This window comes from Hermetia illucens, chromosome 6, assembly GCF_905115235.1.
Source record: "Hermetia illucens chromosome 6, iHerIll2.2.curated.20191125, whole genome shotgun sequence".
Lineage (NCBI taxonomy): Eukaryota > Metazoa > Arthropoda > Insecta > Diptera > Stratiomyidae > Hermetia > Hermetia illucens.
The window spans coordinates 82,278,464-82,290,015 of record NC_051854.1 but is presented as its reverse complement, the minus strand read 5'-3'; the positions used below and the strand labels follow the sequence as shown (position 1 = coordinate 82,290,015).

Genomic DNA, 11,552 nt, shown 5'->3' with positions numbered 1-11,552 from the left:
ATCAGTAATTTTTATTCTATTTGAATCATCATTAACAACGCTGCGACCAAGACAATCGAATCTTTCCCGACACTTGGAATGCTTTATTGAAGAATATTCAACGACAGAAGCAAGGCGATACGGTTCCTAGTTATCCGGATGTGCGTTCTACTGATGCTCTTGGTCGTGTGTATACAGTTCATCCAAAGAATGATGATCGAAGACATCTGTTACCTTATGTGCGGTCTATTAGTCAGGTTAGGAATGCCGCCGCCAAACGGTGAAATGAATGACGCATTTAATCGAGAATTGGAACAGGAACGTGAATATGACCACCAGGAATTGGATTTAGTAGTTCAAACGAATGTACCACTGTTAAACCCCCAACAAAAGGAAGTTTATGGTAGATTAATGAAGGCAATTGATGATGGAAATGGTGGTTTATATTTCCTGGATGCCCCTGGTGGAACTGGTAAGCCAATCCTCATATCAGTAGTTTTAGCTGCTGTTCGTGCGAGATCCAACACTGCGCTTACAATTGCTTCTTCTGAAATAGCAGCCACATTGTTAGGATGCCGTACGGCTCATTCAGCTTTAAAATTGCCGTTAAATCGTCAAACTATTGAAAAACGAACATGTAATATTTAAAAAAAAACTCCGCAATAGCGAACCTTTTATCAGCATTGAAAATCATCATCTGGGACGAATGCAGGACGGCCCAAAAAGGTGCATTAGAAGCACTTAACCGAACATTGAAAGATCTACGCAATGACTCGAGATGTTTTGGAGGCCCAATGATTTTACTGTCTGGCGATTTCCGCCAAACACTGCCAATCATTCCAAGATCAACGGCTGCCGACGAAATAAACGTTTGCCTCAAATCATCGAATCTATGGCGCTATGTGAACAAACTTCAACTGACAATAAACATGAGAGTTGTATTGCTTAATGATACATCTCCTGAAGATTTCTCTGAACAATTGCTGCCTATAGGTAATAGTCGAGTACCTGTCGACAAATCAAGCGGTTTGATTTCATTTTCTCAGAATTTCTGTAATTTTGTCTCAACGTAAGACGAACTTATCAACAAAGTATTCCCAAACATCATTACTAACTACAAAAATAGTAAATGGTTGAATGAGCGAACAATTTTAGCGGCCAACAATAAAGATGTAGATGACCTAAACTACATAATTCAGAATGATATCATTGGAACAATGCATTCATTCAAATCCATTGACTGTATAGCAAATGAAGATGAAGCCACCAACTATCCAATTGAACTTTTAAATTCCTTGCCTGGCTTACTACCAGAGAATTTATGCCTAAAGGTTGACTCCGTAGTAAACATATACTCAAAGGAAAATTCGAAGGTGAGGAAGTTCTCATTCCGAGGATCCCGGTGATCCCAACCGATATACCGTTTGAGTTCAAAAGAATTCAATTTCCGATCCGTCTTGCATTCGCCATAACCATTAACAAATCACAAGGCCAATCCTTGAAAGTTTGTGGTCTGAGTCTGGAAAATCAATGTTCAATTATATGTGGCATGTTCACGGGTCGGAAGACCATCTGCGTTGTTTGTTCTTGCGCCTGATAATAAAACAAAAAATGTCGTGTATCACAAGATCCTTAACTGAAGAGTGCAGCCTATTAAAGAATCATTGAAATATCAAAAATCTTCTTCTTTTTTTTGCCTCTAAGGCGGAACAAAGTTCGAAGGGTCAGCTAGTATTCAAATAAATAAAAGCCATATTTTTAAGAAAAAAATGTATTAAATTTATTTCAATTAAAATAAATAAATGATAATTCTTCAATAAATTTTAAATGCCCTGTCAACATCTTAAGAGAAAAATATCTATATTTTATTTACGAATAATTGTCATTGAGGAATATCAGTGAAAGATAACAGAAAATATTCCAGATTATCAAATTTCCAATTAAAATGAATATTCTCTCATTTAAAAGTTCTCCAATTATTTCGCTTTTAATACAAATAATGCTTGTGTTATTTTCGACGACAAATAAATTAAATTTTTTTTGGTTGTTTTTTTTTTAAATAACTTAGCGTTTTATTCAAAGCAGATAATGATGAACGAATGCATCAGAAGTGAATTCACCTGCATATGCCTTCTTGTCAAATATTTTGAATTATCTCAACACTCAATTCTAATAGAACCCTTTCCTCCAAAAAGATTTCATTTCGAATCACTTCAACGTGTTTTCTTCAAGAATTAAATAAATATAATGTTACAATAAATATTAATAAAGTTCAAATGGACGGAATTGCGAATTATGCTAAACAATATTTAAATGAATAAATAAATTAAGTATATCATATTATTGTATAATAAATTAATACCCGCGATCAAATTAAGATTAAAATATTAAAATCAATTTATCACCGAAGGTTTACATAAGAAAATATTTTCATTTTTGTCATTTTTATGTTTTTTAACTACTAATTGAAATTTGATTAACGAACTGCACTTCGAAATGTGAAAGTGAAGAAACAATAACATTAAATAATAAAACAATATATGTTTAGAGAATGGAAATAAAGAAAGAAATGTGAAGAAAACCTATTAGATACTGGTTTAGAATTTAGTATTTGGATAAGCTGCAATGGCAACAATATTTACTAATTTTAACAGCTAATATTCAAAATTTCATTAAATAGAATCAAATTTTCATATAATTTTAATAATGTTCAGTTTAAGAGGCGAAGGAAGAAACAAGGAAGCAAAATGATCGAAATGACTCAGCTCAACAAAAGTTACCCCAACAATCACGCGCTTCTGATAAGATAGGGAAACTATTAAAATAAAAACTAACAATAAAACTAAAATTTCAACGCGTTAATCGATATTAATTTAACGTGAAAATATTCTTTTCTGTATTTCTTTGTGGCAACTACTTTTTTTTGTTTTCAATTTTTATTTTTTTTTTTTTTGTTAATTTTCATTGGAATTTCAAATTTTTGTTTAAAGATATATTAACAAACGGAATCAGTAAAGGCTTATCGAATAAAATCCACTCCGTCCTTAAAACATTACTCATAAAGAGTGCAGACGAGAACAAAAACTCGAATGAAATTTATGAAAAATATACGAGGCGGTACTTTGAAAGCGACAATCCAAACTTTTATATAAATATCAATGAATAGGATATATGTTTATGGCAAGAACAAAGCTACTACTAATTTAATATATTCTCGCCCAATCATTTTATAATTCACTACGATTCTTTACTTCGATTGGTCCCAAATAAAAATCTGAATTAAATGTATACATCATGGAAACGAAATCAAGCCATTATGATCAGAAGGCTGATATCCAATGCAAAAAATACTTACAAAAATAATTGTACAGTTGAACTTCATCTTGAGATAAAGCTAAAACTCCCAAATAACACTCGAAACTAGAAAGAAGAAATACTTGAATAGATCAAGATTCCCTCCTCATCGAGAAATTAACTTCATTTCTCGGACAAAATATTTAAATAAAGATATTTATAAGTTCTGTGGTACTCAAGGTACACAATTTCTTGTCTTTTTTTGCAATCTTCTTTTGTTCCTTTTACATTTTTTTTTCATTTATATTCTTTTTTTCAGCATAAGAAATTATAATACGTACCGAATTACCACGGGCCACTATATATCGGCCACAAATTAATATTTATTATTAATAATAAATTCCATCGAACTCTTGAGTCATTTTTTTAAATGGAAGAACACAAAAGATTATTTCATGTAAAACATTTAAACAGAGCCGAAAAGAGATAAATTACAGAAAGATAAATAACTTATTAAAACGACATGACAAATATATAAATATTAAAACCCAGAATTGAGAAACACGAAAATTAAATACACTTCTAATTAATGCAGTGAATAAAATCGAATAGAATAAAATAGTTATCATAAATTAACAGATACAATTAAAACATATGCAACAAATTTAAGTTAATTAAAATCAAAATATTTTTTTAAAAGAAACCTCAACAATAGAAGGGAACACATACACCTTACGGTTACGTAAACAACAAATCTACAATCAAAAGTTGCGTTAAAATAAAAATATTTTTTAGAAAAATAATGCGATCACATGTGATGTAACGAAAAATTAGAAAATTTTATAATCCAATTGACAAAGGAAATAAACAAAGTATTTGATTTGTGTAAACACTCCATTTTACTTAACGTCCAACAAACATTTTACGACGACCTTCATAAGCGGCTGTTTCTTTAACCAGTAATTTCTGCGCAGTAATTACGTAGATAATACCCATATATCTGATATGAATGATTAAATCGGACAAAACATTGTCAACTTTATGAACCGTATCTGTAAACAAAGTCTTTCTATAAAAAGTGTCATTGCATTAAGAAAGTAATAATATAAGATTAAAATCCGAATAAATAGGAGTAATTCATCAAAACTAAAATTCAAATCTAAAAGGCAAATTGCCCTGCAAGCTTTAAAAACTTCGACCTTTTAACAGGTTCAATACGTTTTCTGTTATCAAATTTTATGCCAGCCAACGGCGGACACGATCCGATGCGTGTGTTTGCTTATTATTGAACTATACCTAATAGTGGACAAAGAGTAGCATAGGTCCCAGGGCGAAACGTGGATTGCTGAACCAACACCAACAGCTCTACTACCAAACCCTATCTCCACCTCCACGTCGTGACCGCTGGGAGCTCTTTCTTAACGAAAAACTCCAGACGGAGAAGGATGAAGGCGAGTCTCCCGCGCCTAAAGATTCTACCAACTGATCCTCCAGGTTTGGGGTTGGGTAAGGCTGACAACAACAATTTGTTACGAAGCCACAACAGGAGCCTTGGAATAGACGGATAACACAACAACGAACCCGGCAACGAAAAAGGAATAACGATTTGGGTACTTTCTCATGGAACATGCGCTCCCTGTGTAGAGATGGAGCTGCCAAGCAGCTAGCCGATACCCTGTCCTGATATAGGGCTGATGTAACAGCGTTACAGAAGATGCGTTCGACAGGGACCGGTTTCCTGGAGAAGAGTCGCTACACCCCATTAATTATAGAGGTCATCCAGTAAACCATGTGCTCGGAGTAGGTTTCTTAGTCAGCCGGAAAAATAAAACCTTCTGATATCGGCTTTGAAAACACAAGCGAACGGCTATGTCCTCAGCGTTTGCGAGGCAAGTTTAGAAATATAAGCCTCATTAACGTTCACGCCCCTACAGAGGAGACTGCAGAGTCGGAGAAGGATAGTTTCTACGAGGCAGTAGAACGAACCCTCGAAGCCTGTCCCAGATATGATATCAAAATCATACTTGGGGATTTTAACAGCCAAGTAGGGAAGAAGCCCGTATTCAGGCGGTACGTTGGCTCCAATAGCTTACATCAAAATACAAATGATAACGGACTGCGGATTATTCAATTGGCAGTGTCACACCAAATGATTGTTGGAAGTACCTGGTTTGTGCATGCTTGGCCACAGCCGCAAAAAGAGTCGCAACGGCTGGTTTGACGATGAATGTAAGCTGGCAACGAAACGGAAGAATGATGCATACCAGGTAATGTTGCATTCTCAAAGAACGCGGGCACGCACAGAGACTTATCACAAACTCCGTCGGGCGGAGAAGCGACTTCACAGACGGAAAAAGCAAGCCTGGGAGAACCAACAAGTCTGTGAACTAAAAATGTATAGGGAGCAACCGCACCAGGCGCGCAAGTTTTACCAACAAATCAGTAGGATGAAGCCTTATACACCTCGATGCTCATCCTGCCGAGACAAAGAGGGAAATCTGCTTTCCGACACAATGGGCATATTTTTTTGGGGGGTAGGGTAGTTGAATGCATTTACGCACGCAGTGTTGGACTCCCGATCCGGTACGTCGTCGGACTACCAACTAAACACCTCCCTGGAACCGTTTGTCATTGTCACATTACTTCGGGCTAGTCTCGGAACTCTCCCGCCTTGCGAAGCCTTCAAATCAGGGAATTCCTTTCACCAACGGGAGGGGAGAGGAGGAAGGGAACTGTCAGTCCAAGGAACCCCCTGCCATCCGGCTCCTCCACCGGTCGAGCTCTATCTTCTTAGCCCGAACGTAATGGGCAACACGGCTCCACTTGTCAACACTCCTCAGCATCTCTTCGACAATGTTGCCTAGCGAGAGATCACCTGTGTTTAAATTGAGCTGCTGACGAACCCCATGCCAACTTCCAGAAGAAAAAAAAGTGTGGTGGGCGTCGTCCACAACTCCATTGCAAAACACAATCCTTTCCAATCTTGTGCAGGTAAGACTGAAAACTTCCATGCCCACTTAAAAATTAGGTAAGGAAATAATCAGTCTCACCATGCTTCTGATTCAGCCACGCACCTAAATTGCCGATGAGTCGCGCAGTCCATCTGCCTCTAGTTTCATTTTGCCACGAGAGCTCCCACTCGTCTAGAGTGCGTTGCCGTTCTTCGCGAGCAACCACCTCCTTTGGCTCATCTCCCTTGCGCTTATATATGGCTTGACGCTCCTTAGCAAGAAGGGCAACGGGGATCACTTCCGCGATCACCATCACCAGTGCGGTATGCAGACGCCAGCCGCAAAGCTCCCCGTCTCTGTACTTGCGTGAGACGTTTACGATATACCTCCTTGTTAAGAGCGTCAACCCATACCTCTGCGCCGTAGAACAGAACAGACTGCGTTGAACTCATCAGGAGACGTCACCTGGTAGACGTAGGACCCCCCAATGTTTGCAATTAGCCTACTTAACACCGAAACTCCAGCTGCAGCCTTGTTCGCTGTTGCTTTGATTTGCTCAAAAAAGCTCATCTTTGATTCAAGAGTCAACCCGACGTACTTTACCGTTGATTTTGACTCGATTGTCGACTCGCCGCACGATATGGGACGCAGAGTTGGAATCCTCTTTTTAGTCAGGATGACTACTTCGGTTTTTTTCCAGTGCAAGGTTGAAACCATGAGTAGTCATCGATCCCCTTACCCGTCGCATCAATATGCCGAGTCTGCTTTGCGCCTGTTCGACAGTGCGTCCAGCAACAAGCGCTGCGACATCATCTGCATAGCCGACCACTTCCATCCTCCTTTGACCCTATAGTGTTTCATAGAGCAGGTAGCGGTTCCTCAGATAGTCCCTCAATATCCGGTAAGAGATAGTTTGGCACATTGAAAGTATTGTCTAGTGTGCCTAGAATGTCTTTCCATCTTACGGAATTAAATGGGCATATTGGAGCGATGGGTTGAGTACTTTGATGAACTACTGAACAACCAGAATATCGGCGAGTTCGAGGTCCAGCCAACTAAAGATGACGGACAAATACTGCCACCACCAAGCTTAGGAGAAACAGTCCGTGCAATTCATCGGCTAAAAAATCATAATTCGCCAGGAGCCGATGGAATTAAAGCCGAATTGGTTAAATATGGAGGCGACCAATTACACCAAGTGATTCACATTCGCACTGTGAGATATCACACAGTGCAGCAATTATAGAGGTATCACGTTGCTGAGTACCATTTATAAGATATTCTCCACTATGTTGCTAGGCTGGATAGCCCCATACGCCCAGAACATCATTGGCCCATACCAAAGAGGCTTCACTCCAGGTAAATCAGTAACAGATCAGATTTTCTCTGTATGGCAAGCGATGGAAAAAGTGTTGGAATATGGACACCAGTTGCACTATCTTCTCATCGACTTTAAGGCTGCCTATTACAGCATAGCCAGGGTAAAACTGTCAATGGCCATGAGAGAATTCGGAATCCCAAAGAAATTGATAACACTGACTAGGCTGTCCCTGACCAATGTGCGAGGCCAGATAAAAGCAGTAGGATCACTCTCAAGACCATTCGACATCAACAACAGTCTACGACAAGAGGATGCCCTATCATGCGTTCTCTTTAACGTGGCCCTCGAGAAAGTGATCCGTGAAGCTGAGGTAAATGCAAGAGGTATGATCCTCTTTAAGTCCACCCAACTACTGGCCTATGCTGACGATATCGACATCATGGGAGAACCGAGACGTACAAACTGCCTTCATCCAGATCGAGCAGGCGCTGATTGGCGCGAGATCTTGGGCTGCCCATCAATGAAGGCGAGTCAAAGTATATGGTGGCAAAGTCAGCACCGAAAACCAACCAACAACATCAAACCGCACTGATCAAACGGGAAAAATAAAGATAGGAGAATACAACTTTGAGGCCGTTGATAATTTCTCCTATCTAGGGTCGAAAATCACAACCGATAACAGCTACGATGATGAAATTCGCACACGGTTATTGTCAGCCAACAGCCTATTTCAGCTTACAAAAACTGTTCCGCTCGAAACGTCTCACCATAGGGCAAAGCTCTTACTGTACAAGATAATGATCTTGCCAGTCCTCATGTATTTCTCGGAGACTTGGGTTCTTAACAAGAAAAATTGCGAACTCTTGGCCGCGTTCGAGAGAAGAATCCTCCGAAAAATTTTTGGCCCCCTACATGAGGGTGTACGATTCCGTAGCCTATATAACGACGAAATCTATGAACGATAGCATGATTGTCAGGTTGTGGATAAAATCCGATTCAATGGGTTACGGTGGGCGGGTCACTTAATCCGTATGGATGAGGATGATCCAGCCCGGAAAGTCTATAAGGGCAATATCTAGTGTAGAAAAAGAAGACGAGGAAGACCAGATGGAGCGATGGCGTAGGCTAGGACGCCAGACAGATTTTAGGGATATCGAATTGGTGGATCGCTTCGCAAAACCGGGTTTTCTGGAGTTCCTTATTAAGGCAGGCCTCGACCGGATACCGGTTGTTGCGCCGTTAAAGATGATGATAAATCTATTTTTTAGAAATCTAATTTCACGGTCTTTTTTTCGAGAAATGCATAATTATCGAAATATTCGAGATCGAAAATGGGCTGGGTCAAATTGACACCATGTGTACGAAATGATTCGCTGTGAAGATGTGCACACTAAGGATTAATACATAAACAGTAAATGTAATTAACTTACCCAAATTCTTCAAATTAAGTAACATTTCCTGTCCATTGAAAACATTGAGCGTCTTCACAGCTGCGAGCAAGTTGCCAACATGATCCTTGCACAGTTTAATCAAACTGGTGTCGTCACATTTCTCCTGTATACTGTGAAAAATCGTCTTCACAAATCTCAGTTCAACCGACAAGCTCTGCAATGCATAGTCGACATGGCCAGCAACACCGACATCTGCCGGAAGGATATATTTTTGATTTGCTTCTCTTTCTCTTGAGAACACTATGCTTTCAAGGATCGTCCTTTCCTTGCATAAAGACGTCAGGTAAATGTAGAGTCGACGAAACTTCACTATCAGACGATCAGCATCAATAGGTGGGTGCCTACGCAGAGGAAAGAAGTTAACGATGTAAATCATGCAATAGTTCAAGGGTCTCTTACCTGTGTCGCCCCAATCCAATTTCTTTCAAGTTGACGACGACGTCTTTGTAATCTATTGCACTAGGGCGAGCGTTTTTCGGCGAATAAATTACCTTTAATTGAAAAATATCAGAATATGCCACCCACGAAGCCAAGCAACCACAACCTTACCTTCTTTTTGAAATTCTTCGATTTCTTCATATTCGAAAACGTTTCCTTCGACAAGTGCGCTGGATAATCGACTACTTGTTTTCTACGTTCAACCCTGACTTTGTCACTTACATATACCCAACCGCCCTTTACCTTAGGGTCGACTTTTGTTTCCGGATAGTTGGGCAAAATTTTAGTCGGGCCCAAAGTCTCAACTACATTCCAGGAAGGATATGAGGTAGGATAGATGCATGGCCGAGGGACGGCGTCACATGTAACCGCAGGGAGCCCTGGCAGCATCTTTAGCTGCCAATTGCCAACAGGATTATAACGATATTCATCCTGGGGCCCCCGTCCTAGGGAGTAATATCTGTTGCCGTCATCCTCTATCAAACGCAGGAGCTCTAGTTCCTTCACGTGGATGTTGTTCTCAAGCTCGATATCGTCCATATTGAAGAAAGACATACTTGCGAATTTGGAAACTGAAAAAGGTAGAATACGAACGCCCCGCTTAGCATTTAAAAATAAAAGGAATAGAACCCATCCCTCCCAAATTAAGCTACGCCTTAGATCCTTCATAAAAATGTATTTTCTCCAAAATTTCACAAAAACTCTTCAAGTCTAGAAAGCCGCGTCAGTCACTTTTGCACAAACTGGAGCGTCGGTACTGGATATGTATCTAATATAACGGTAAACAGGCGATCGGCCAAATATAAAGCCAAGAAATATTCAAAAATCGAATGCAGTTCATCCACTAAACAAAAACAAGTGAACTTTCCATTTTTATAGCGTCGATAAAAACAAATGACTGCCAACGGGGCGCCTGATAGAATAAACTCTGCTCGGACGCCTTTAAAAGAAAGCGAACCGCCAAAACACCACGAAATAGGAAATGACTGTTAACGCAGAACGCGCCATTTTTTCCCGCGAAAACTTCCAATCAGCAAAACTCATAAATTAATCCCATCATTTCGTGACGCAGCCAACTTTGTTATTTAAACATTTAATACGATAATAGACAACTACTAAATGCTTTTTCCTTATTAGAATATAACTTACCCAAAAAAGATTCAACTTAAAATTTGGAAGCCGGAACAAAACCCTAGCAACCGCGCGCTCCCAGCAGTGAAACAGTAAAGGACGTGAATGTATCCGTGTTCTGATTTCATGGATTCCAATTCCAATTAGTACCCGACGGTATTGCCACCTGTGTTGAACCAACCCAACCACATCTTTTCCCTCAGTAGCTGAATTGTATGGAATCTATGCAAGCAATTCGAAACGTAAAAACATCTATAATGAAAATACGATAAGTCGGTCAATTTAGAAAGAGAATACATATACATTCCTGAAGATGTTCGGGAAACCCCCAAGCAAGAATTCCAAGTAGAATCGTGGGTGTTTAACCCTTAACTACAGACGTTCGATTATACAAACGTTATAACAGACCCCCGGTATTTTTTTTACCGATTATACTAAATTTAAGAAAATATCTGTATACTAAATGTGTATGCTTTCTATATTTGTTTAGAGTTTCTAGATTTAGTAAAAGATGTTAAAAAACACACAAATTTTATGAGAAAAATGTATTGAATGGCATTTTTTAGGCGGCCTGGTCTGATTATCATCATCATCAACGGCGCAACAACCGGTATCCGGTCTAGGCCTGCCTTAATGAGGAACTCCAGGCATCCCGGTTTTGCGCCGAGGTCCACCAATTCGATGTCCCTAAAAGCTGTCTGGCGTCCTGACCTACGCCATCGCTCTATCTTAGGCAGGGTCTGCCTCGTCTTCTTTTTCTTGACTTTCCGGGCTGGATCATCCTCATCCATACGGATTAAGTGATCCGCCCACCGTAACCTATTGAGACGGATTTCATCCACACCCTGATGGTCATGGTATCGCTCATAGATTTCGTCGTTATGTAGGCTATGGAATTGTCCATTCTCATGAAGGGCGCCAAAAATTCTTCGGAGGATTCTTCACTCGAACGCGGCCAAGAGTTCGCAATTTTTCTTCTTAAGAACC

General features: G+C 39.6%; 1 protein-coding gene across 1 annotated transcript; it reads right to left on the bottom strand.

Annotated features, from left to right (window-relative positions):
• Positions 1-2,882: 2,882 nt before the first annotated feature.
• On the bottom strand, positions 2,883-10,741 carry LOC119660241. The gene is made up of 5 exons (XM_038068694.1): positions 10,584-10,741; positions 9,546-10,006; positions 9,396-9,487; positions 8,976-9,337; positions 2,883-4,325 (listed from the first exon to the last, which is right to left on the bottom strand). The coding sequence occupies exons 2-5, from the start codon at positions 9,987-9,989 to the stop codon at positions 4,177-4,179; spliced, it is 1,047 nt and encodes a 348-aa protein (XP_037924622.1). The 5' UTR covers positions 9,990-10,006; positions 10,584-10,741; the 3' UTR covers positions 2,883-4,176.
• Positions 10,742-11,552: the final 811 nt, after the last annotated feature.

Coding starts and splice junctions, on each gene's coding strand:
- LOC119660241 (XM_038068694.1), bottom strand. CDS start 9,989: ATGTCTTTCTTCAATATGGACGATATCGAGCTTGAGAACAACATCCAC. Junction 9,488..9,545: donor CGAAGAATTTCAAAAAGAAG/GTAAGGTTGTGG, acceptor TTTCAATTAAAG/GTAATTTATTCGCCGAAAAA. Junction 9,338..9,395: donor ATTGGATTGGGGCGACACAG/GTAAGAGACCCT, acceptor TCCTCTGCGTAG/GCACCCACCTATTGATGCTG.